The sequence below is a fragment of the Ambystoma mexicanum genome, chromosome 3p (assembly GCF_040938575.1).
Source record: "Ambystoma mexicanum isolate Mex_15411 chromosome 3p, UKY_AmexF1_1, whole genome shotgun sequence".
Classification (NCBI taxonomy): domain Eukaryota; kingdom Metazoa; phylum Chordata; class Amphibia; order Caudata; family Ambystomatidae; genus Ambystoma; species Ambystoma mexicanum.
The window spans coordinates 385,534,623-385,558,240 of record NC_090925.1 but is presented as its reverse complement, the minus strand read 5'-3'; the positions used below and the strand labels follow the sequence as shown (position 1 = coordinate 385,558,240).

The 23,618-nt window shown below is 48.2% G+C and overlaps 1 protein-coding gene across 1 annotated transcript in view; it reads left to right on the top strand.

Annotated features, from left to right (window-relative positions):
• Positions 1-651: 651 nt before the first annotated feature.
• Positions 652-23,618, top strand: part of NELFCD (negative elongation factor complex member C/D) — a 591,264-nt gene continuing 568,297 nt past the window's right edge. The window contains exon 1 of the mRNA XM_069651053.1: positions 652-837. Coding sequence (XP_069507154.1) covers positions 742-837 — 96 coding nt within the window. The 5' untranslated portion in view covers positions 652-741. The remainder of the gene's footprint in view (positions 838-23,618) is intronic.

Genomic DNA, 23,618 nt, shown 5'->3' with positions numbered 1-23,618 from the left:
GAAACTAAACTACAATTCCCAGAATTCAAAGCAAAAACAGGACTGAATGGCTCCTCTCCCTTGAGAACTCTATTGCTGCAAAGCTCCTAGGGTGAACACAATATACGAATACAAAACAGACAAATAGTGGTAGTCATTTTACACCTCTTACCTCCTAAACACATCTCTAATGAGTTCTATCGGCATAGAATTTCGTACAGACTCAAGACGGAAAAATAGTTGCCAATTTTACTCATAACCCACTAAACGATAAACCCATTAAGCCGCGACGTGCTTCAAATTATTTCTACAAGTTAGAGGAGCGCAGAAAACAACAATTTTAACTCGCAGTTTCCGTCCGCTACGTTGCATATGGAAGTAAATAATGCTAACGCTGTCTTCATTGGTAGTTGGGCTCCCCCTCCTGGCAACTATTGTGAGGTACGTTGGTAGGTACACGTACCCAATTTAACTGGGCAATTAGAATAGGGGCCGCCGATGGCTACTGTTGTGCTATAGTGCAGGTCACGTGATATGGCTGTCGCCAACAGGACTATAGGCAGTTTAGAGTCATACATACTGTAACTGGTGTATGCAGTAGGGCCATTCCAAGATGGCCGCCGAACTTTCAGTGTCGGGGCTTTCCATAGAGGCGGCTCGGCTCAGTAGTCCCTTTTCCACATCCATGTCTGTGTCTAACGCAGTAGGTTGAATATTAGGGAGCGGGTTACCGTGAGTAGTTGTGTTGAGCTTCCTACCGCCATGGACGATACCTATCTCAGTGGTAGTGAAGCTCCGTCTGGACTTTCTGGGCCAAGTCCGGTGTCTGCTGTGGCTGATTGGGAGGAACGCGGGGGGGTGAGTTTGGTGCTCGGGCGAGTACCTGGGAACGAATCTTAACTGTATTAGGAAGTACACAATGCCCAAGTTTAACGTTAGTGTCAAATATGTTGGCAGTTTACGACAACACAGTGAATAAAGTATACCGAATGTACTTAATACAAAAACGAGTGCTATTAAATCAGTGAAACTAGTTGGTCTACATCGACACCTCATAGTGAGAAGCGTACGGGATAGTTGTGCACAAATCAAGCATTGAATGTTCACTTTTTCCGCGCATTGATTTGAATATGCAGACATTATTTACATTTTCTCAGAGTTGTACTTTTAGTTATGAAGCATGCCTTTTCGTTGCACACCCTCTGCATGGTACTAGACTCCAGAGCGATCACCCCTATTGTGGGTCCGGCTGCAGTCACGCAGCCGGCCTCATTGGTGCTGGGGGGCTCAGCACCATGTTGGTGTGCCGGGGTCATCCAGACTTACTTGGTTGCAAGACAGGACCCTGTGAGGCTGTGGGGATACAGGCTGGGTGCCGTAGCACCTGGGATGCCGGCAGCATCCTGGATGGTGGGTGCCTGTGCTGGACCCAGGGCACCAGGGTGGTCTGGGGCCCCAGACCAGCAGGTGCCTACAGGGCCGTGTTCACAGTGTGGGCCTGCAGGCACAGAATAACAGATGTTCCATGGTTGGAGTCTGCAGACATTCTGATGCACATGTCTGCAGTTTGTTTTATTAGCTTGGGCCCATCTTAAAAGGGCAAGACACGTGGGAGGGACACATTACATTAAAAGGGCAATGCACTTGGGAGGGTCACACATCACATTCCTCCTTTTTCAAAACGAACGTTGCTGAAACATTAGTGACCGACCCCCCCCTGTTGCAGAACGACAATACGTGCACTACTTGGGAATTATGGGGTAGACAGATGGTAGGAAATGCAACTGACAAATACATAGGGACTCCGAAAGTTATAGACATAAAATGCATATCAACACACTCAGTTTTGCAAGACCTTTTATTAACCTGGGTAAGTGGAACTTAAACCACTGAACAACGCCACTGCTAGCTGCTGGTACCATTCAGAGCATGCCTACAAACTACTGGAGCACAGCTTCACACATCACTTTAACTGAGACCACTTTCGGCACATAGTCTACATGCAGCATGCAGGCTCACAGCATCTAAACACATGTTTGCTGAGTCTCTTCCGAGCACTTGCAGGGCTGCAGGAGACCAGTTCACTTCGCTTCAGTGTCCGTTCAGGATAGTCACTACCACAGGTTTAGGTCCATTGATGGTACAGTTCAAAGACTGGTAAAGCCACACCTGGGGGGCACCCGGGGCCACATCGGCATAGTCTCTTGATGTTGGGACAGGCAGTGAGGTGCGGGTAGCAGGGCGTCAAGGGTGCGGCACATTCAGGTTCAGTCAGTCCCTTGATGTTGGGGCAGGCAACGAGAAGCGGGTAGCAGTCTGCGCCACATGATGTTGACAGGCCATGGAGTGGCAGCGGCAGCATGTTACTCCCTCTTCTTTTCCTTGGCTATGTTACTCGTGCAGAGCTGCAACCCACACTTGCCCATTGCACCGCTTCTTGGTGGTGGGTGTCTGGGCTGCATGACGTTGGTTGGCCAGACACGGGTGACAGGGTGTCTGGGCCACCTCTTATCCTCCCCCAGGCGGGAGTGTTTCTCTCTCTTTCCTTTTCCTGCAACCACTGTGGCAGGGTGTCAGTGGGGACACAGAATTGCTGTGCAAGCAGGGTGACACTAGTGGCGGGGTGCCAGGGCCACTTGCAGGGCGAAACCAGTCGCAGGATGTTGAGGCCACTTGCTGCTTAGTTCTCTTCCTCCCCCCCAGGCAGGAGTTAGGCTAGGAAGCTGCCAATAGCAGAGGGCACACACCAGTGGTTGGATGACACCAGTGGTAGGGCCTTGGGCAGGGTGCGGCCCGTTGCAGAGGGCATACACCAGTGGCAGGGTGTTGCTGGTGGCAGGGTGTTAGAACCACTTCTTCAGCTCCCTGAGGCAAGAGTAGTTGGCATTGCACTGCCAACAGTAGAGAATGCACACCAGTGGCAGGGTGTCACTGGGGCCACTTGATGCTCTTTTGCTCCGCCAGACTGGAGTAGTGCTTTAAAGGAGTGGCAACACCCACTCTTCTCCCCTTCAGGCTCTGACGTGGAGCGCATTAAAAATCACAGCTGGGCGGGCCGGGTTCTTTATTCTGCAGCAGATTCTCATTCTTTGTCCTCTCCGCCTTCACTGCATACGCACCCCGGGGAAAGAGCATTGGCACAGCAGGGTGCACTTCAGCTCTTAAATTGTTGCTTTACCAATTTCACTGCCGGGCCAGCCCAGGAGATGCAGGGGCTTTCACTTTCACCACTCTGCCCCGGAGCATGCACCAATCACTGTTTGCGGCCCGGGTCTGTAGGTAGCTGCATACCTCATCAAGCTCCCAGGTCAGGAGCACTTTTGTTTCACCGCCGCATTGGCACGGGGATCATGCAGGGGCTGCCGGCACACCACCGTGCTGGCAGGCACTGCCATGTCGTGCGGGTTGGCGTGGGCAGCCTCCTCGTTTACTTAGCGCAGCTCTGACCTGGAGCATGTTCCTTTTCGTCACGGCCCAATGGCCCGGGATCAACTGTGGGGATGCCGGCACGGCGAGAGTGCAGAGATGTGCTGCGCCGGCCTCCCCATGAGCGCGACAGCTGCGTTGGTGAATCTATCTTTGCTCCGAGATAGAGCTCATTAGTATTCACCGCCTCTGGGGCCCTGTACTTTCCTGGGGCTTTCACTTTCCCAGCTCTGACCCCAGAGCATTTTCCACTTTTGCTCCGACATGGAGCTGCACTTATTCACCGCCCCAGACAGCGTGGGATATTTGTCTCTCGCCCACATGCTCTGGTGTTGTGAGCACACCCCCTCACCGCGGTTAGCCCGGGAATCCCTCTGGGGAGGTGGGTGGGCACTTGCCTCCTCTTCTTCCCCTGCGGGTAGTACAACTCTCTCCCCAGGCAGGAGGTCCCTTTCTTCTTGCGGCTGCGACTGCTACATTTATTTAATCTTGTCTGGGCGGATAATGCCACTGGGGCTGCAGGCTGACCCTCCCCTGGCCGCACAAGCGCCCTCTTCAGAGAGGCCCGTGGCCAGGGAGGATCCAATGGCAGAGCTCTGGTTTCCACGGTGATGGATGCCGCTTGTTAAGAATTGTCTTCCACGCCAAGTATATAAATATAAGTATTTATTTAGGTCAGAGACCAAAGTGACAGCAGGCACCACCTTGAGAGGTAGGCTCCAACTGACCATCAGAACTTAACATGAACATAAACAATCCAATGCAGAATCTAATGACATAACAAAGTAAATGATAGAGAACATACTAAGGCTTACCATTCTACTGCATGAGAATGTTCAAGTGATTGTCAAGTGAAACATCCCAAAACATCTTCTTCCTCTAAAGCAAACAAAGACTCATTTGAGATAGTAATCTCTCAGCCTGAGAGGTTTATTTCTAATCCTCTCCTTACTCATACTCAAGTTACTATATCCTTGTTTATCTTTACTCACACATGGTTCATGATCATCATCTCCTTCACTTTCCTCACCATCCTCTGCCTCACCCTTATTATTGCACTTAACCAATCTGGACAATCTGACCAGCATTCTCCGCCCTCCATAATAACCACATTTCCTCTTATCACGGAAATCTTCTTGGGACCAATACATTTGCTCTCAGTGCATTTGGGAGACATTCTAGGTTTTTTTTACATAGACCCAGTCACCCTCCTTCCATGATACTTCCTTGAATTTCTTTTTAGAATTGAACCTCTCCTTGTACTCCTCCTGAGCTTCCCTGATGAGTGTCATAATCCTGTCTCTGTTTACATGTACACTTTTTGCCAAACCTAACCAACCCGGACACAGTTTTGTCCCCGGCTGCCTCCCTTTTAGAGACATAAAAGGTGAGATTCTGGTGACAGTATGCGGGGTGGTGCAGTAATTCCACACCATTTCCTTGAGAGCAGTCTGCCACTTCAGACCTGAGGCCATTGCTAACTGTAATCCCCCTTTTATAAATCTGTTGGCTCTCTCTACCAAACCATTCGCCCAGGGCTGGTAGAGGGCCGTTCTGTAGTGTTTGATACCAAACCTTCTGAGAAAGTCTACCATCCTGTCTGAACAAAACGGAACTCCATTATCGGATACTAGTTCAGTGGGGAATCCCTCCCTGTAAAACACTTCTTCAAAGAACAAGATAATTTGAGAAGTTGTTGCTTCCCTCACAGCCTTTCACTCTAACCACTTCGAGTGGTAATCAACAAGAACAATTAGATATTTGAGATCCTCCCCCAAATCTTGCAGAGGACCTACTAGGTCCACCACAAGCTTTCTCCAGGGCTCTCCCGGAACACTCACAGGTCTTATGGGCGTTTCCCTAATGACCTTACTCTTGTCACTCTTTTCACATTCCTTGCAATATCTCACACACCTCTCCACCTCGCCATCAATTCCTGGCCACCAAAAAGATTGTCTGAGATGTCTTTTGATGCCTCCCATGCCAAGATGACCTTGATGAGCAATGTCCACTGATTTGGATCTAATACCACAGGGGGCAATTACCCTCATCCCTTTCCTGAGTTGCAGCCCATCCTCGGATAAACTCAACTCCTCCTTTATGCCATAAAACAATCCTATTTTCTCTCCACTAGATCTTTCCTGGGCCACCAAGCTTTGGTCCACAATTTAATTTGTTTTAAAACTTCATCTGCAAGTGCCCACTCATCTCTTCCTATCGCGTCACACCCAATCTCACAGATGCCCAAAGTACAGTCAGAATTTACTTCGCTAATATCCATATCTTGTACAGGTAGCCTCGAAAGACAGTCCGCTACCACGTTTTCTCTTCCAGGTATGTGCACAACTCTAAAATCATAAGCCAATAGATCCACCATCCATCTCGATATTCTGGGGGACCCTTTGGCCCAATCTGCACTAGCCAAAAATTGAATCAAAGGCTTGTGATCTGTCTTCACAGTGAAGGTTTGTCCCCGCAAATAGAATTTGAAGTGCGCAATAGCCCATGCTACTGCTAAGGCCTCTCTTTCCACCACAGAATAATTTCCTTCTGCCCCTTTCAAAGGTCGGGAGGCAAAAGCAATCACATGTTCAACTTTGCTAGCATCCTATTGTGAAAGGGCAGCCCCAAGGCCCAAAGTGCTTGCATCCACAGTCAAAACAGTTCTTCTACCAGCAACAACCCCCCCCTAACGAGGGCGCTTTCACAATACCTTCCTTGATTCTATGGAATGCACCCTGACACTCATCAGACCACACATACTTTGTGCTTTTTTTTTAGTAATTCCCTCAATGGAGAGGACATAGTGGAAAAACCTTCAACAAATTTATGATAATACTCCGCCAACCCCATGAATGAGCGCAACTGCTCCTTGTCAAGTGGTTGGGGAGCATATCTAATACTTTGTTGGGAGAAATACCAACAGATGAAATTCTGTGACCCAAATAGTCCACCTCATTCACAGCAATTTTACACTTTTCTCTCTGGACAGTCAAACCAGCTTCTCTGAGTCTAATTAGGACAGCCCTCAACATCTCATCATGTTCACATTAATTGTCAGCAAAAATAAGGATGTCATCTTGAAATACAGTTACTTTCCTTAACCCCTTGAGCACCTCCTCCATTATTCTCTGAAAAACTGACACCGCAGAGACTAACCCAAAAGGCATGCGGTTGTACTTGAAAACACCCTCAGGAGTGATAAAGACCGTCAGGTATTGGCACTCTCTGGACAAAGGAACCTGGTGGTAGGTGGATGACAAGTCAATAATGGAGAATAGCTTTGGCTCTCCCAAGGTGGATAGAGTTTCCGAAATGTTCGGTAAGGTATGTCTCTCGACAACTATGTTTTGATTAAGACTACGCAAGTCAACACACAATCTCAATTTTCCATTTGCCTTGGACACAAGCACAATAGGAGACAATCACTCCTCTGTTGACTAGACTGTCTAATTCTTCTCTCAGTTGACTTCTCACTTTTAAAGGTACTTGTCGTACTTTGTGCACCACAGGCTGTGCAGTGCCTTTGAGTTTTATGTGATGTTCAAATTTCTTGAGTTTTCCCAGATTCTCTGAAAACACTTCTGGGAACTCCTTGGTCCAGGCATCTCCAATCTCAGCAATGGTGACAGGATTTGATGCACTGGCCTGCACTCGCACTCCCAGCTTCCTCTGTTCTTCCCATCCGAACAAAGAAGCTCCTCTTTTTGCTATAAGGAGATTGGCTCCACAGTTCCTTTCCTTGTAAGATATTTTGGCAGGGACTTCACCGAGGATATCAATCTCAGATTCTCCATAACCACAAACTATGATGTTGGTAGGGCAGATTGCTGCATCACATTTTCCCAGGGTATTTACTAAAGTATCCCTCGATACTATAGTCCAAGGGGAACAAGTGTCTACTGTCATGATGCCTACCCCCGGAGCACCAGGCCAGGCCCAGCACCCCCGGAAGCAGGCATCATGCCCTCGGGTAAAAGCCCAGCGGCCCCTTATAGGGGCTCTTGGACTCAGTCCTGGCGCCTTTGGAGCCAGGCTCATGTTGGACATCAGTCCTGGCGCCATAGGCGCCAGGCTCATAAAGGGAGGTGTTTTGTGCACTTACCTGATGCAGACCATGCTGCACGCTTCAGGCCTCCCTGAGACCTGAAAGGGACTATTTTTTCATAGGGACTATTTTTTCACTCTGGCGTGGCCAGGGAAGGATACATACCTAGTTGGGGAAGGATACATACCTGGGACTTCTTTGGAGGCTATTTAAGCCACGCCCAGACAGCAGCTCATGCTTCGCGTTCTGCTTCCTGCAGCTTAACGCTCACCGTGTCTGCTCCTGGACTCCAGCCACGCCCGCCTCGAACCTGGAAGACCTGCAAGGAAGGAAGAGAAGAGAAAGGTGAAAACCAAGGACTATTTCAAACTTCTTACCTGCATCCGGAATCTTCTCGCCAGCATCCCTGAAGAAAGACTTCCATTTAAAAGCATCGCGTTGCTCGCTACAGTGCCACGCTTCACTCACCTGTCCTCGAGACATCTCCCGGCTCCATCGCGGCTGTCAGCATCGGACGCCACATCTCTGCACCTAGGGGAGAGAGGAAGAAACAAAAGGTGAGCAGAAGAAACACAGAAGGAAAGCCTGATTAACAGCCATAATACTTACCGGCTTTTCTTCCACATTTCGGGTCGGCGCCGCCCCGTTGGCAGGTACCGTACCCCGGCCCCTATGGGGAAAGGACAAGAGACATTTCTGGGGAATGATAAGGACAGTTAGAGGGATCGCCCTCATCACTACTCACCTCGGCAGTTTAACCCCTCAACGCATCGCCTTCATTCTGCACCTGACATAAAGGACAGATCACAGGTTAGAAAGACAACATAAAGGGGGCCTCACTTGAACCTTGAACTTTCATACTTACGGCGCATCGCTCAGGAAAGTCAAGTGGATTTTGCCAGCACCATTCTGAAAACCAGTGAAGTAACTGGACGAACGCGCGCCCCTGCACCAGAAGCAGGATGGAGAGTTCATCCTTCCAAACCATAAGGTGAGCTTAAACCGGGGTTTGGAGGAAGTCAGAGAGGAACGAAGGGGAGAAGGGGGGAGCTAGCACACTATTCTGCAGACTGTTAATCCCCTTTTTCATCTGCAGAAGGATATTCCTACGGGCCAGGCAAGCACGATTTGGAGGTCCTGTCCAATCGGTGTTCCGGGTCCTGCGCATCACGCTAGAAGAGGCCACAGCAATCCAGACTAGACCAGCGCCCCCGTGGGAACCAGGTGAGCGTTAGATCTACCTTCATAACGAGTTCATGCCCATCAATGACAAAGGTGTCTGCTGGACCTTTGTTCTCCCCACAGATGGCTGAAATTTCAAAAACGTACCTGGGACTTGACTCCTGTACACTAGGCATTTCCTGAATATTATAACATCTTCTCAAACTGTCTTCTTCACTTTCTCCTGCCCTGAGTTCCACCATGTTAATTGAATTGGCCTTGCAGACGTTGGCAAAATGTCCCTTGCCTTTGCACTTAAAACATCCCGCGAACCTCGCAGGGCAGGAAGGAAAGTTTGCACCATGTCTAAGACTTCCACAGCAAGAGCATGAGCTCCTCATGTTCCAGTTGCTTTTCTTCCCCAAGGAAACGTTCACTTTCTTCTTTTGATCAATGGCGCACACGGGCGCCAATGGCACAGTAGGCCTATCCACCCTAAGTTCTATAACGTATTGTGTTGTTTGCTCGATACTTCTAGCCAAGTCAACCGCTTCATCCAGTTTCATATCTTTGGCAAGGAGCTTCTCCTGGACTTTGATGTTATTAGTGCATCTTACTAGCTGATCCCTGATCAGGGAGTCGGTCAACTGTTCAAATTCGCAAGAATAGCTCAGTGACCTCAAACAAGCCACATAGGATTCGACTGACTCCGATCTTTCCTGAACCCTCTGGAAGAATTTGTGCCTCTCAAAACTAACGTTCTTCCTTCCACTTCGAAGTGGTCTCGCAGTTGGTTGAGGGCCATGACATATTCATCAGTGTCACCATCCCCTGATACATGTCTCTTAGCTAGGCCATCGTATATTCTGTGGCCCTCAACGCCCAAGTTATGAAGCAGTAAGGCTTTGTTGCGTGCGGATGAAAACCTGTCGCCTCCTATAGCCACCAAATAATTCTCAAAACTGTCTTTCCACTTGTCCCATCCAAGGGAAGGGCGACCTGGCTCATTCAAGAAAGACAGAGGAGGTGGGATAGATGCCGCCATGCTGGAGGGTGAACAAGCAGAACTGAAGAATGAAGAAGAAAAAGTAAAAATTGGATGAGCGAGGTTAAGAAAAAAAATTATAAGTGAAAAAGAAGAATATTATGGTGTTGCCAAGAGGTTTATGTTAAATTCGAATTAATTTGATGAAGGCACAAGCAGACAAAGGTGGCACAGTTTTTCGTGGTCACTGGTTTCAGAGTCCAAGTTCCTAGAATGTAAACAATGTGCTTCCACAATCTCCTTTCCAGCGTGGAACTTCAATCATTGGAGCAATAACACGGGGAGGGAACGAAATAATCAGAGCGGGGCTGGAGCCGGGAGATAAGAAACGTTGCTTAGCAACGCGCGTCACAATAGAGCTTCAGTGGAGGCTGGTCCCTCCTGAAGACACGCCCAAGACGCGTCAGTCCAATGTCACAATGCGCACGCACCAAGAAAAGAGAAACGAAGCTCGCGCACTGGCAGCTTCACGGGCAGGCGCACGCACTCCTGGCTCTCGTGCTGGAGTCACGCGGAGCTTCGGTGAAAGCAACAGAGCTCGCGCGTCACACCCGCTGCATCCCTCCAGGGCTGTATAATGAATCCCAACTTGCATGATGACGGCAGTTTCAGCTGTGCTCTCCCAACCTGCCCGAGGACGGTGGATTCGGCTGTGCTCTCCCTGCAGCTCCGCCTGCTGCCACACACGCAGGGAGAGGGCGGCGAGTATCAGGAAGGCCGCGTCGAGACGAACGCTGAAGGTAGCTTCAGGTGGGTCCTGAGGACCGCTCCTAGTCGCCAATGTTAAGAATTGTCTTCCACACCAAGTATATAAGTATTTATTTAGGTCAGAGACCAAAGTGACAGCAGGCACCACCTTGAGAGGTAGGCTCCAACTGACCATCAGAACTTAACATGAACATAAACAATCCAATGCAGAATCTAATGACATAACAAAGTAAATGATACAGAACATACTAAGGCTTACCATTCTACTGCATGAGAATGTTCAAGGGATTATTGTCAAGTGAAACACCGCTCCTCCTCATTTCTCCTTCCTTCCCCCTTTCCTCCTCTTTTGAAGAGAAAAAAAAATGAGGGACAGCCAGAATGGGCTCTTCGTCATTTTTGTGGGGCCGGCGGCGGTCACACGGCCGGCATCAGTGGTGCTGGAGGGACGTACTTGGTTGCCGGGCTGGACCCTACTTGGTTGCAGGGCAGGACCCTGTGAGGCTGTGGGGACACAGCATGGGTGGCGGAGCATCTGGGATTCCAGCAGCATCCTGGATGGTGGGTGCCTGGGCTCGACCCAGGGCACCAGGCCGGTCTGGGAGGCCCAGACCTGCAGTGCCATGATCACACGGCATGGGCCTGCAGGCCAGAGTTGCACGACTGTGATCACACAGTGTAGGCCTGCAGGCCCAGAATGAGAGACAGAGACAACAGATGTTCGATGGTTGGAGTCTGTAGCCGTTCTTATGCATGTGCCTTCAATTGCTCCTTTTATTAGCTTGTGCCATGACAGTCATGGCCCATCTTAAAAGGGCAATACACAGAGGGACACAATACATTAAAATGACAATACACTTGGGAGGGTCACACACCACAACCTCGAGGATGTCACACACACTGGACATCAGGCACGCACCAACAACAAGCAGGCTGCATGGCTGTCACTAACTGAGACATCACTCGTGGCTTGCTTCTCCGGATGGTTCCCGCTTGTGTGCTGTGGCTATTTTCTTTTAGATAACATGGTGACGCATATCAGCACATGGATGGTTGCCTGCGGTGCCCACTAACACTGCAGCACCGTGCTCATGATCTTGCATCCCTTCCTCTTTCCAATAAACATTTTGAAATATGACCCTGCTCCACCCCCTCAGGAATTGTAGCTACACACATAGTCTTTGAATCTTGCCGAAACCCTTACGGCTATTCTGGGACACAAAGGAGTGTTGCTTTGTGATGGGGCTTGTTCGTGGTGCTCTGCTCCACCCCTACTTTCCATTGTTAGCTCTTCTCCCTTAGGTATGACTTTTGTGTGGGTGGGATGACAGGAGCCTCCTGCTGGTGAACTGGGTGCTCCCGACAGCCGCTTGAAATGAGATGGGTTGCAAGTGACAGAGGATGCCCCTCGTTGTGTCGTGATCATGCTTCCCTCTCCTGCCATCACTTTCATTGCCGATACATTGAATGGCAGAGTGAACTTGCTTTAAGACTTGGGATTCTTGACCAGAACCACATACCATGCTTCGATGGTTGACGGGCAGACCCCCCCCTCCTCCAGTTTTCTCATTCATCCAACCTCTCGTTGATAGGTATGCGCCATCGTTTAGTGCCGTCAGCTTCTACTAGGGGGCAGTCAGTTTCAGTGTTGTAGGAGCTCTCCCCATCAGGAGTCACCCCAGTGGATGCAGGGGAACAGGTATGTCATTTCAACTAAATGCCAGGGGTAGCATAAGTGACATAACACGACCCTTGACCTCTGACATCACAGCCTTATGCCTTATGTAACAACTTACATTTTCAGGAATGAAATTGCGTGACTGTCCTTAATAATAATAAGTTAACACATACTGATCTTTGCCAGACAGACAATAGTTAGGTTAGTAAAAGTATCATCCCAATTAGTTTAGTTAACAATTATTTGAAAGAAAAAAAAATCATACCTAGCACTCCCACACAAGCCTTTGGCTCTTAAGATTGAGAGGGTTACTGCTTCACTCTCTCTCCATTAGCCCCTTTGAACTTGCAGTGAACACACATAAGAGGGCGGAGAGAGACCGGGGGAAGAGAGGAATGTAGGGTGAGCTGTACTTTCATTGACGAGGATAACTTAAATAACTAGTTTTGCTACACAAGTGTCAATTTAATTAGCAAACCTGCATAATTGCATAGCAAATAGATATGCGACACTGCTTATTTTATGCCTTGCAAACATAATGTGTGTTTGTGGTGACATGCACCACTTTCAGAAAGCAGATTTACATGTTTTATCATCCGTTGCCATGGGCCGGGTGTATTTCTCTTACGTCTAGTAGATAAACAAAGTTTATTTATTTCATTTGTTATACGCCCAAACCCGGAGGTATCACGCCGTAGGTTACAACAAGCTTAAATCTGGTTACAGGGAAGATCAATGTTACAGTACCGTACAGAGTATTTTACAATCTATATACATTCGGGCTTGTTACCTGAACGTGTTGAAGACTATGGAAGGTATTTCATTTTGTAAATTTTTTATTCAGGTACAGAGACAAGGTAGGGGTATGTGGAGGACACATGCAAGGTGTATGGTGGGGTGACAGGGTCAGCTGCTGACTGTAGAATTTATTGAAGATCCAGGTTTTGATTGATTTCTTGAAGCGCAAATGGGATGGCTCATTTCTGATGAGTGGGGAGGGAGTTCCAGATGTTGGGTGTTGCTACTGGAAAGCTGCTGTGCCCTGGCCTGGATCTCCTGAAACTGGGAACTAGTTGGGTGCTAGATTTGGATCTTAAGGATCTAGTGGCTGTATTGTGGGAAATGGCATTGTTGAGAAATATGGGGGCTTTCTTGGTGAAGCATTTGTGAGTGACACACAATGTTTTGAAAAGCATTCTAGCCTTAATGGGGCGTCAGTGTACATCTCTTCTGGTCTTGGAGATGTGGTCAGATCTTTTAATGCTTTATTTTGAAGAGTTGGAGTTTGTTTAAGTTATGCAACCTGCAGGTCTAGTAGAATTTTAAAGAATTTGCCAGGCCTTGCTCATTTCACTAATGTCTTATTTCAGCGGTAGACAAAAATGCTATACTGATGCTCATTTTAGGTTTAGGATACAAATATCATCTGTTGACATTAGAAGAAAATGGGTTGGTTTGTTAATCAAGAAAATTGTAATTGGCAAACTCTGCTAATCAATTTTGGGGTTCTCCATCAACCTCAAGAAATCGCAATTACTCCCCACTCAGTCCTTAACATTCTTGGGCCTAATTTAGGATACAAGGGCGGAGAGGATCTTCCCCTCCCAGGACAAGATCAATGCAATCGGGTCTGCCACAGGGCATTTCCTCAGCAGGACAGTGACTTTGGCACGGTGGTATCAACAACTTCTCAGGATAATGGCGGCATGCCTCCTGGCAGTGCCTCACACAAGGCTCAAAATGAGGAGGCTGCAGCTACACTTGCCAGCCTCTTGGAATCAGGTGACGGACTCCCAAGTGGCCCTTGCTGGCCTACCACAGCACCTTCACGTCACCAGGATCTCTGGTTGTGGAAAACAGAGGCCAACCTGTTAGTGGGCAGCCCATTCTGGCACCTCTACCAGCAGTCACCATTACCACAGACTTGTCCCTGAAAGGATGGGGAGCTACCCTCAGTGTTCATGGACTTTGGTCAAAGCAGGAATAGCTAGAGTACATCAATTGGCTCAAGATGATGGCCATCTGGCTTGCCCTCAAAGCTTTCCTCCCTATTATCAGCAACAAATCAGTCTGCATTCAGAGAGCTCCACCTGCATGGACAAACATGGGGATAGCAGGTCTAGTCCTCTCTTCAGGTTGTCCATCGACACATGGGAATGGGCACTGTCACACAGCATTTACCCTTCGATCGTCCACCTCCTGGAGGAGTCCAGCCTGGAGGCGGGCAGACTCGGCAGGTTGGGGGTCGACAACTACGAATGTCAGTTGAGCGAGCATGTTCTGCGGGAGATCTTCAACAGGTGTTCCATCCTCAGATGGACCTATTCGCCACCAGGAGCAACAGGAGATGTCGCCAGTATGTGTCCTGGCAGGGACAGGGCAGAGGCTCCATGGGGGGATGCGTTGCACATTCACTGGAATGACATGTGGACATACACTTTCCCTCCGACCACGTTGATACACAGGGTCATCTGCAAAGCCAGGGAGTCGCAGCGGCGTCGCCTCATCTTGATTGCGCTGTGGTGGCTAGCCAGACCTTGGTTCTCCGAGCTCCTCCGACTGTTGTGTCGGCCTACAGTCCTCCTCCCAGCGGGATCAGCCGCACTCTTATCCCAGTAGGGTAGCACAGTGATGCATCCCGCACCAGAGAGGTTAGCCCTATCAGCTTTGTTCCAGAGCATGTCACCATAAGACATCTACAGTTGTCACAAGCACATCATTCAAGGGGCCAGAAGCAGCTCCACAAGGAGTCAATACAAAAGCAAATGAACCAGGGTCTGTCACTGGGCCCAGGCAAATGAGTTAGACCCTCTGGCATGCACACTAGACAATGTCTTGTCTTTCAGCGTACTTCGCTCATTCAGGTATCCAGGTTGACACCTGCTGTACTTATCTGGCGGCCATTGGTGCTTATAGAAACTCTGGAGATAACCTCTTCTCCTCCTCCAATGCGGTGGTCAAAAAACACCTAGTGGGTCTTACCAGATTGTATCTTCCAGCCAAGTCCCATCTGGTCTGGGACCTCAGCGTAGTGCTGGCTGCTGTGGCTCACAAGCCTTTTGAGCGCATGGTTTCAGTGGACATCAGGCTTGTTAACATCAAGACTGCGCTTCTGGTCGGCCTCACCTCAGCGCAAAGGATTAGTGAGATCCAGGCTGTGCTGGCATCAGAGCCATATACCACATTCCACCGGGACAAGGTGGTGCTTAGGACGCACCCTTTATTCCGCTTAAAGGTTGTGTCATCCTTTCGCCTTGACAAGGAGATGGTACTTCCAACCTTCTACCCGAAGGATGAGGCAGAGAAAGTGTTGCACTGTCTGGATGTCATATGTGTCCTGAGATTCTACCTAGACAGAACTAAGACCTTCCGTAACTCAGATGCCCTGTTTGTCACTTTTGGTGGGTCAAAACCAGGCAGCCAAGCATCCAAGGCATCCATTGCTAGGTGGATGCTGATGGCCATCAAAGAAGCTTATGAGGGGCAGCACATGATCTTCCCAGCAAACATGCATGCCCATGCGATCAGAGCCTAGGGCACAGCCGTGGCTTTCCATAGGGACGTGCCCTGGCAGACAATCAGCAAGGCGGCTACTTGGGCCTCTTTATCAGCCTTCTGCAAGCACTATTGCTTGGACGCCAGCTCCAGATCAGACGTAGCATTTGTCCAGGCAGTTTTAAGAAACCGGTTTTCCTAGAGGGGAATCTCTCCTCCCCAGGGCTTCATTCTGCTGTAGTCGCCCATATAGCATGGAGGAAAAGGGACGGGACATAGGAATAATTATAAGTTACTCACTGTAGTCAGCCCTCTAGATAAGGTGAGTATTGTGCCTTTTTACGCATCTAATTGTAGCCAATACAGATTATTTCATTTTCTACTGCGTACTGTGTACGCTGTATTTATTCATTTAAAAAACCTACTTTCCACCACTAAATGGCACTGTGGCATTTCTTTTGTCATAGCCTTTCTTATGCATGATCATTTCCAACTGATGGACCACGAATCCCCTGGTAAATGTGTGACAGTTAAAGAGCAACACAATAAAGCATGCACCCTTTTAAAATGTGTTCATACCATAACGTCTAATAGCTTCAAATGCTAAAAAATAAAGTTTACTTGGATGTCTTTAGTTGAATGTTCTTTAACCATACATAACAACACAGTGGAGGTTTGTGACGAATCGCCAAACCTAAGTGAGTTTATGGCAGAACTTATATTTTTGTGTGTTTTTAAAGAGCTGAAAATAAAGTGGGTAAATCGGGATGTTTTGCCTTTTGCATCTTATAGTTTTCCCTTCAGGATGTGGAAAATAAAGGTACAGTGATATTATTTTGGCCCAACATGATGCTATAAGGATTTACATGTTGTCGTGATGCTTTACTATGCAATTTGTTTATTTTGCACATAAACTCTATAGGACAGTATTATTGTAGGTCTTGACACCCAAAACTTACATTTTTGTTCCAAGTAAAACGTTTTACTATGTTTGTTCAGAAAAATGTACTTGAACAAACGCAGTAAAACTTTAAAGCTGTTACTTTCAAGAAAGTCCTCCAACACCTCTCTGCATATTGCGCTTTAAAATATACTAATCAATAGTTGGTCCCCACACCAGACCATGGGGGCATGTGGGTAGAACAGTGGGGGCAGAGCCTTCAAGTTTGCCCTGCCTATTTTAGTAGCCCCTCCCATCACAACTTAATTCCCCCCCAAAATGTAGGTTTTGTTGAGCCCCTGCATGGGAGGGAGGTAGGTCGGCTCACTCTCACAAGCCATCAGCCACCCCCACCGCTCCCCTCACAGTGCTGAAATAAAGGGGCGGGAGCCAACACATCTGCAATAATTCCTTTACTTGCTGCACCATGGCCCGTTGCAAACCTGCTCTGTAATGTATAATTTATAAAGTTATGCTGGCTGTAGTAAGATGTGCGCTTGCTGGTGGGCTATACCACGAGGGATGGGCCGTTACCCCATGCAGGGATGAACGGTTCCATTATCCTGCATGAGAGATGTGGGGCAGCCCGGGAACTGACTATATTTGCCATTAGCACATGCAGGGGGGCCATGTGCCACTGGCACATGCAGAAAAGAGATGCTCAGTTAGCATGTGCAGAGAGGAGATGTGCTGCTGCATGTGTATGGAGGCTATGCCAATAACATGTGGAAAGGGAGTATGTGTTCTTACGTAGCGCTTCTAGCAAAATTCCTTCAGCTTTTAAGCACTCTGGTAAGTTATTATCCCAGTTCAAATTTTATTACAGCAAAAACAAGCAGAATGCCAGGTGAGCACTGTTTGGCATTGTGGTGGGGGCTGGTGAGGACGTGTTTGAGTCAGGCTGAATAAGGAAAGGAGGGGGGAAATTGGGTACACATTTGGCCTCAGTACATTTTGTCAATTTCCAGCACCGATAGTAACTCGTGTGAATGGTCACTCTTCATTATTGCATTTCTTGTAAGAAAGAAGTGATTCCTCTGCGGTCTTCTCTGCGCCACACCCATCAAGGTTGCGTCAGCCCTCCATGTAACTAGAACTTGCGAAGTGCAGGCCGCCCTCCTGCCCGGTAGCTTTCCACCCTTTCTTTGGATGCAATGTTAGCATGTGCTTTGCCAACATTAGCCTGTGTAGAAGGGGGCCCTGCCGTTAAGACTGGCAGAGGAGGAGATGTGCCATTATAGCATGGGCAGAGGAGATGCTACGTTAGCACTTGCAGAGAAGAAATGTCCACGAGTGCGTACTTAGTAAAGATGTGACGTTTGTATGTGCCAAGAAGAGATATGCCATTAGTATGGAACAGAAGTGCAATTGGCATGCAGAGCCGAGATGTGCCGTTAGCATGTGCAGAGACAGGATGTGGAGTTTACACATGCTTAAATGCCCATCCCGTCTCTGCACAGGATGTGCAGTTAGTACGTGCAGGGATGGGATGTGCAGTTAGCATGTGCAGAGAGGGTATGTCCCATTAGCATGTGCATAGAGAAGGCGTGCCGTTAGCATGCACATCTCCTCTGTGCACATGCGCGCAATTAGCATGCATGTATAGAGAGCTGTCCCACTAGTATGTGCGCAGAGAAGATGCACCATTAGCAGACGAGAAGAGATGTGCCAATAGCATGCCCAGAGAAGATATTTGAGTTCACTATGAGTAGAGATATGTCCTGTCAATGTGTGCAAATATCAGGCTTGCTAAACAGAACGTGTTCTATCAATACGTGAAAACAATGTCTTCCATTAGCATATTTATAGAGATGCGCTTGTTAGCATGCGTGCAGTGTAGAGGTACAATTTAGACATGCAAATGACACAAATTTGCTCTTCAAATGCTAACAGCACATCTCTGAAAATGCTGAAAGGAGATGTTCCTTTATCATGTACGCAGAGTACGTGTCATACTCGTTAGTATGTGTCAAGAGGAGATGTGTAGCTAGCATGTTCAGGGAGGATGTATGCCATTATCAAGTGGAGTGATGTGCTGTTACTATGTGCTCAGACGGGATGTGACGTGAAGGGCTCTGCGCAAGCCAGACAACTTTGATCTACTCTTTTGGTCTTCAGGTCTGATTTTACGTATGCATTGGGTATGTGTTGGATACGTTTTACTCTCTTGCAGAGGAGAAAACTATGTGGTAGCACGTATATCTTTCTGCAAATCTAACTTCCAGATAGGATGCCAACGTATCACTTTGTCCATTATTTACGACCCTTTATTTATTGTATTTATTTTTGCATTTGTAGAGTGCGCAAAACCATCAGGCATGAAGGCACTGGTAAGCAAACTGGGGGGAGATGTGGGGGGGGAGACGGAGAAGGTAGCAGGGAGGGTGAGGCAAGGTGTGATGGTTTGTTACAGCAGTTCAAATTGGGCACATAGTTGTTGGCAAAATGAAAGTTCAACTGTTACCTATGAGGCCAGCGTAATGTCAGTGGAATAAGATTTTCAGTTGACTTCTGAATGGCCAGTATGAGGTCTCGGAGCATAGGTGAGGAGGTAGGTTGTTCCACAGCTGTGCAGCAATGACTGGGAAGCTAGTGCCTCCAGCTCCAGTGCACTTGAAGCACGGGGTAAAGTCTGTGGGCAAGTTAGTTGATCTGGACGAGTAGTTCTTTGAGATTCTCTGCAACGTGTTAGGCGAAGCAGAGTTAGAAAGACCAGTGATGGAAAGTATTTTAAAGTTAATCCTTTCTCTTATGGGAAGTTAATGAGCCGCTTTTCAGTGGGACGAGACATGGTCACGTTACGAGAGTCTCATGGCAGCTTGGATGGCACTGTTATGGATGTTCTAGAGCTTGGTCAGGTTACGATCTGAGGTGCCAGCGAGAAGGGAGTTGCAGTAGTCCAGCCTATTACAGCTCTACCAATGATGAGGCAGTCATGTGAGGAGAGGAGCTGTTTGGTTGCATTCAGGAGTTTTATGGTGTAGGCTGCTGAGGAGACAATTGCATTGACCTGGCGGGTCAGGCATAGGCTTGAGTCGACATAGACGCTGAGCATTTTGGCAGCTGAAGAGAGGGGGTTGGTGCAGGTGTCACTTCTGAAGCCGCAGCGGGCAGGGTTGAGTTTGGCTAGGCTGGCAGGCGGACCTTTAATCAGGATCTCTGTCTTCTCGTTATTGAGACACAGTTGGTGTGTAGCCATCCAAGTTTGGATAATGTCATAGATTTTGATGATATGGCTAGAGTCTTGCTCATAATTGCGTAAGAGGGGTATGAGGATCTTAGTGTCATCAGTGTAGCTTGTGGCTGATGTACCCAGGGAGTTGAGGTGGTCAAGGAGTGGTTTTGTATGGATGTTGTACAAAGTGGGAGATGCACAGGAGCCCTCTGGGACACCACAAGGAACCTGTATTGGGTAAGCCGCTGTCTTGCTAGTGTAGACAGACCATTCTGTCTGCCAGAAAGAAGGTGATCAGTTTAGTGGCCACGGGGGAGAAGTTGGAAGCTGTGGTCAGATGGTGGCAGTGAGTTTGGTGGTTGCCCAAGTCAAATGCCGCTGACAGATCTAACAGTAGGAGGAGGACAAGGTTGCCTGCGGCACAGATGTCATCCAGCTGGTTTTTGAGGTCCAGGAGGACCGATTCAGTGTCGTGTCCTGGACGGAAGCCTGACTGATGTGGGCTCGGGATGGTGTCATTTCAGGTAGTTTTGTATTTGGATGTATGCTGCACGGTCTAGACTTTTTAGAAGGAAAGGCACCGTCGTGATGGGCCTATAGTTGGTAGGAATGGTGGGATTGAGGGAGGCTTTTTTAGCGAGTGGTGCTACCCAAGCTTCTTTGAAGGAAGGTGGGATGAAGCTGTTAGCGAATGAAGAGTTGATGAATGCCGCGATGATGGGGGTGAGGGCTGTGGCAGGGGCGCTGGGCAGATGTCACCTTGGCAGCGGGAAGGCTTCAGTCCTGCAATGAGGATGGAAGTTTGACGTGCATTAAGATGAAGGTTGTGCCAGTAGAGGAGGGTGAGGTGCAGGAAGGACTAGGCTTCAGCTTGTGTACTTTTGCGTGAATGGGAGCTGTTAGTTTTGATTTTTACCTGTAGTGTGGCAATCTTGTTGATGAGGGCATCTTGGATATTTTGCCACCAGGTGTCGTCTTTGGTGAAGTTGACAATGGGTGCATTGTGGGATTCCAATTCCCAAAAGATGGAGAATATTTCATGTGATTGAGAATGTGTTGCCGAGATTCTATTAGTGAGGGAGGTGGCTTTGGCTGAAAGGATGGCTTGTTTGTATTCCTTGGAGAACTGAAGGAGGTTTGACTTGTTGGCCGATGAGGGTGATTTAATCCAGATGGTTTCAAGGGTGTGCTTTTTGGCTTGCATGGTCTGGAGAATGGGAGTGAACCAGGAGTTAATATGAGTGGTTGGTTTGGCTCTTTGAGTTTTAAGAGGAGCGATGGCATCAATGCCTGACTGGACGGCAGTGTTGTAAGTGTTGACCAAGTTTGATGGATTAGATGGCAGAGTGGCTGTAGCGAGGGTGAAATCCGCTGCAAGGACAGGTAAGAGGCGCTCTTTGGTGAGATTGCGGGACCATTTTGTGATCACAGGGGGGAGGGAGTGGGTATTAGTAAGCTGGGCAGTGGTGGCAGGCATCAAGAAGGTGATGGTGTGGTGGTCTGACCATAAGTTGGGGGTGATGGCTAAGCTGGTTATGTTGCAGTTGATGTCTGCAAGCCAGTCAAGTGACCTGCCTAGTTAGTGTGTTGGGCTGGAAATATGTTGAGCAAATCCTAAGGAGTCGGAGAGTGAGAGAGTGTCTTGGATAGCGAAGTGAAGGCAAGAGGAGTTTACAGGAGGAAAGACTCTGCTTGGAATCTCCTGCGTTCCGTTATCTGCATTGTGCTACCTGGGAGCTTTGAATTTGCGAGGGAAGCAGCGTTTCTGAACGGGTGCTTTAAGAAATTGCTAGTTCTTCAGAGCCCCCCCCCCCGCCCTCCTTCCTGGAAGTGCCAACTCCCTCTACTTAACCTCACTTCCTCCACGAAGTGGAGGCAAGTGGAGTTTACAGGACTTCGCAGGAGGGCGTGGAGTTGTGGCATCCTTTTCCGAAAGTGAAACTGGTGAAGGCCGATGTCAGAGAAGAACAAAATCCCCTGCCCGCTGAGTGCTAGAACATGGCTGCAGGTAAAAAGGGTTGGGTCTGAACTGCTACCCGAAGATGGTTCCTCCCCTCCAGTGTTAGAGATGCCTAATGTAACAGAGAAATCCGAGGTGACTATAGAGGAGTCCATTGGCGAAAGGGAGGTGGCGGTGGAAAAGGGGGCGGTACCGGGGGGATGGCAAAAACAAACTGTGATAGGACTCCTTCGGGGGAAATTAAATGTCCACATAAGCAAATTGAGCGATCACCGGAAATGAGTAGTGATGATCCCCCACTGAGGCCCGTGCTCCGAAAAAGTACAAACGCCCTTGCCCCCATATATTGGCTAATGATAAACGCCTTGAAGAGGACCTGCGTGCTTCCCAAACAAAAGTGGTGGAGACTTTTAAAGGGTCATAAACAAGTTTATTCTGTTGAAAATATGAACGAATATCAGCAAACTCCAGCAAACCCCAGTAGAGGACTTGCTCTTAAGTCCCCAGCCAATGAGTGCAAGTGTAAATGAAGATCTGGCAAAAAAACTGGTCAAGGATCTGACAGATCTTGCTATGAAAATAGCCAGACATAAAAGGCTAAGGTCCAGAGTGAATGAATATTTAAAGTTGCTGGACCAGTCTCTCCTGAAAGCAGATGCGGTGGTGGAGAGTGAGGAAAGAGAGTCCTTGGAGGTTAAGCCTGATATGGAAAAGTGGTTGGTGGATAATACTAGCCCAGAATATCGGGATGCGTGCATTCAAGGGTTAAGTAAGGATGAGTCCAGGGCGAATGACTAGTTTGAAGATGAAGGACCTCCCTTGAAGAATAAAGAAAAAGGGAGCGACCACCCAAGATCCATACCTAGAAGCTTGGCCTATGATGAGGATGAAGGAAAAGATGTTTTTGCCAAGAGCGACTATCAGCCTCTTCCTCCTCTTCGTCAGTATATACACCAACGCTGTCTGCAAGGAGTGGGAGAAACAAGGAGGGGTGCTGGTACTGGGGTATCGGTGGATATGACACATCTGCTACAATTGGTTATGGCGTTGTTATCTACATCGCTAGTGCCCTTTACGAAACTATATGAGGGCTTGAATACTACCCTACATGATCAATCTGCCCTGATCATAGGCCTGGCTGGCAAAATATCTGAATTGGAGTCGTTAGCGACGAGTAGACAAAAGACTGGATAAGTAAGCAGAAACATTGGCAGCCTGGCAAAAAAGGCTGTGTGATCTTGTAAGACGTGAATCCCTGGAAAAGTCTTGGATGGAGGCCCTCCTGCAAGATTGTCAATGGATGAGATCTAATATGAAGGGCGCAACCCAAATGAATAGGGAAAAAGGGGCAAAAAACTAGAACCTCTGAAATTGGGGCAAGTAATGACTGAGCCGGTTGTGGACTTGACGACGGGAGGGGAAAAACAGAACAGCAGCCTCCCGGATAAGAATGTTTTTGTCAGTATTCAACGTTAAAAAAAAGTTCGACAAATGGTCCAACTACATTGGTAGTGGAGAAGAGTAAACTCCAGCTGGCAAAAAAAAAACAATATGCCAGCAAAAAACAAGAAGTAAGGCAAAGGGCTCCAGGGCCTTTTAAAGAAACATTTGATTTCCGCCTGAAATGTCCAACTTACCGGCATCAAAAAAGCCTAGAAATGAATTGAAGTTATTAAAAGATTGCGATGTGGAAGTACCATTGGATCTGGACGTCCCCACTGAGTTGGAAGAGAGGACGGCTTCTGCTGGAGAGTTGAGTATATTGGTGGAAGAATTGGAGAGAGCGGAAGAGGATGACAGATGGAAAGATGTTAGCAACTGAGTGGGAAAATATGGAGGGTCTTATCAGAGATGTTTTAAAGCCAGTCTTAAGAAATGACACAACCTCATGTGGAAAAGACCAAAGGACGAAACCTAAAGGATCTGGAGTAGTGCTAATGTCACTGCTCGCTCCCTTCGCTCCCTTTCCCGCCACTTGGGGGCATGTTTTGGGGTTTATTCCC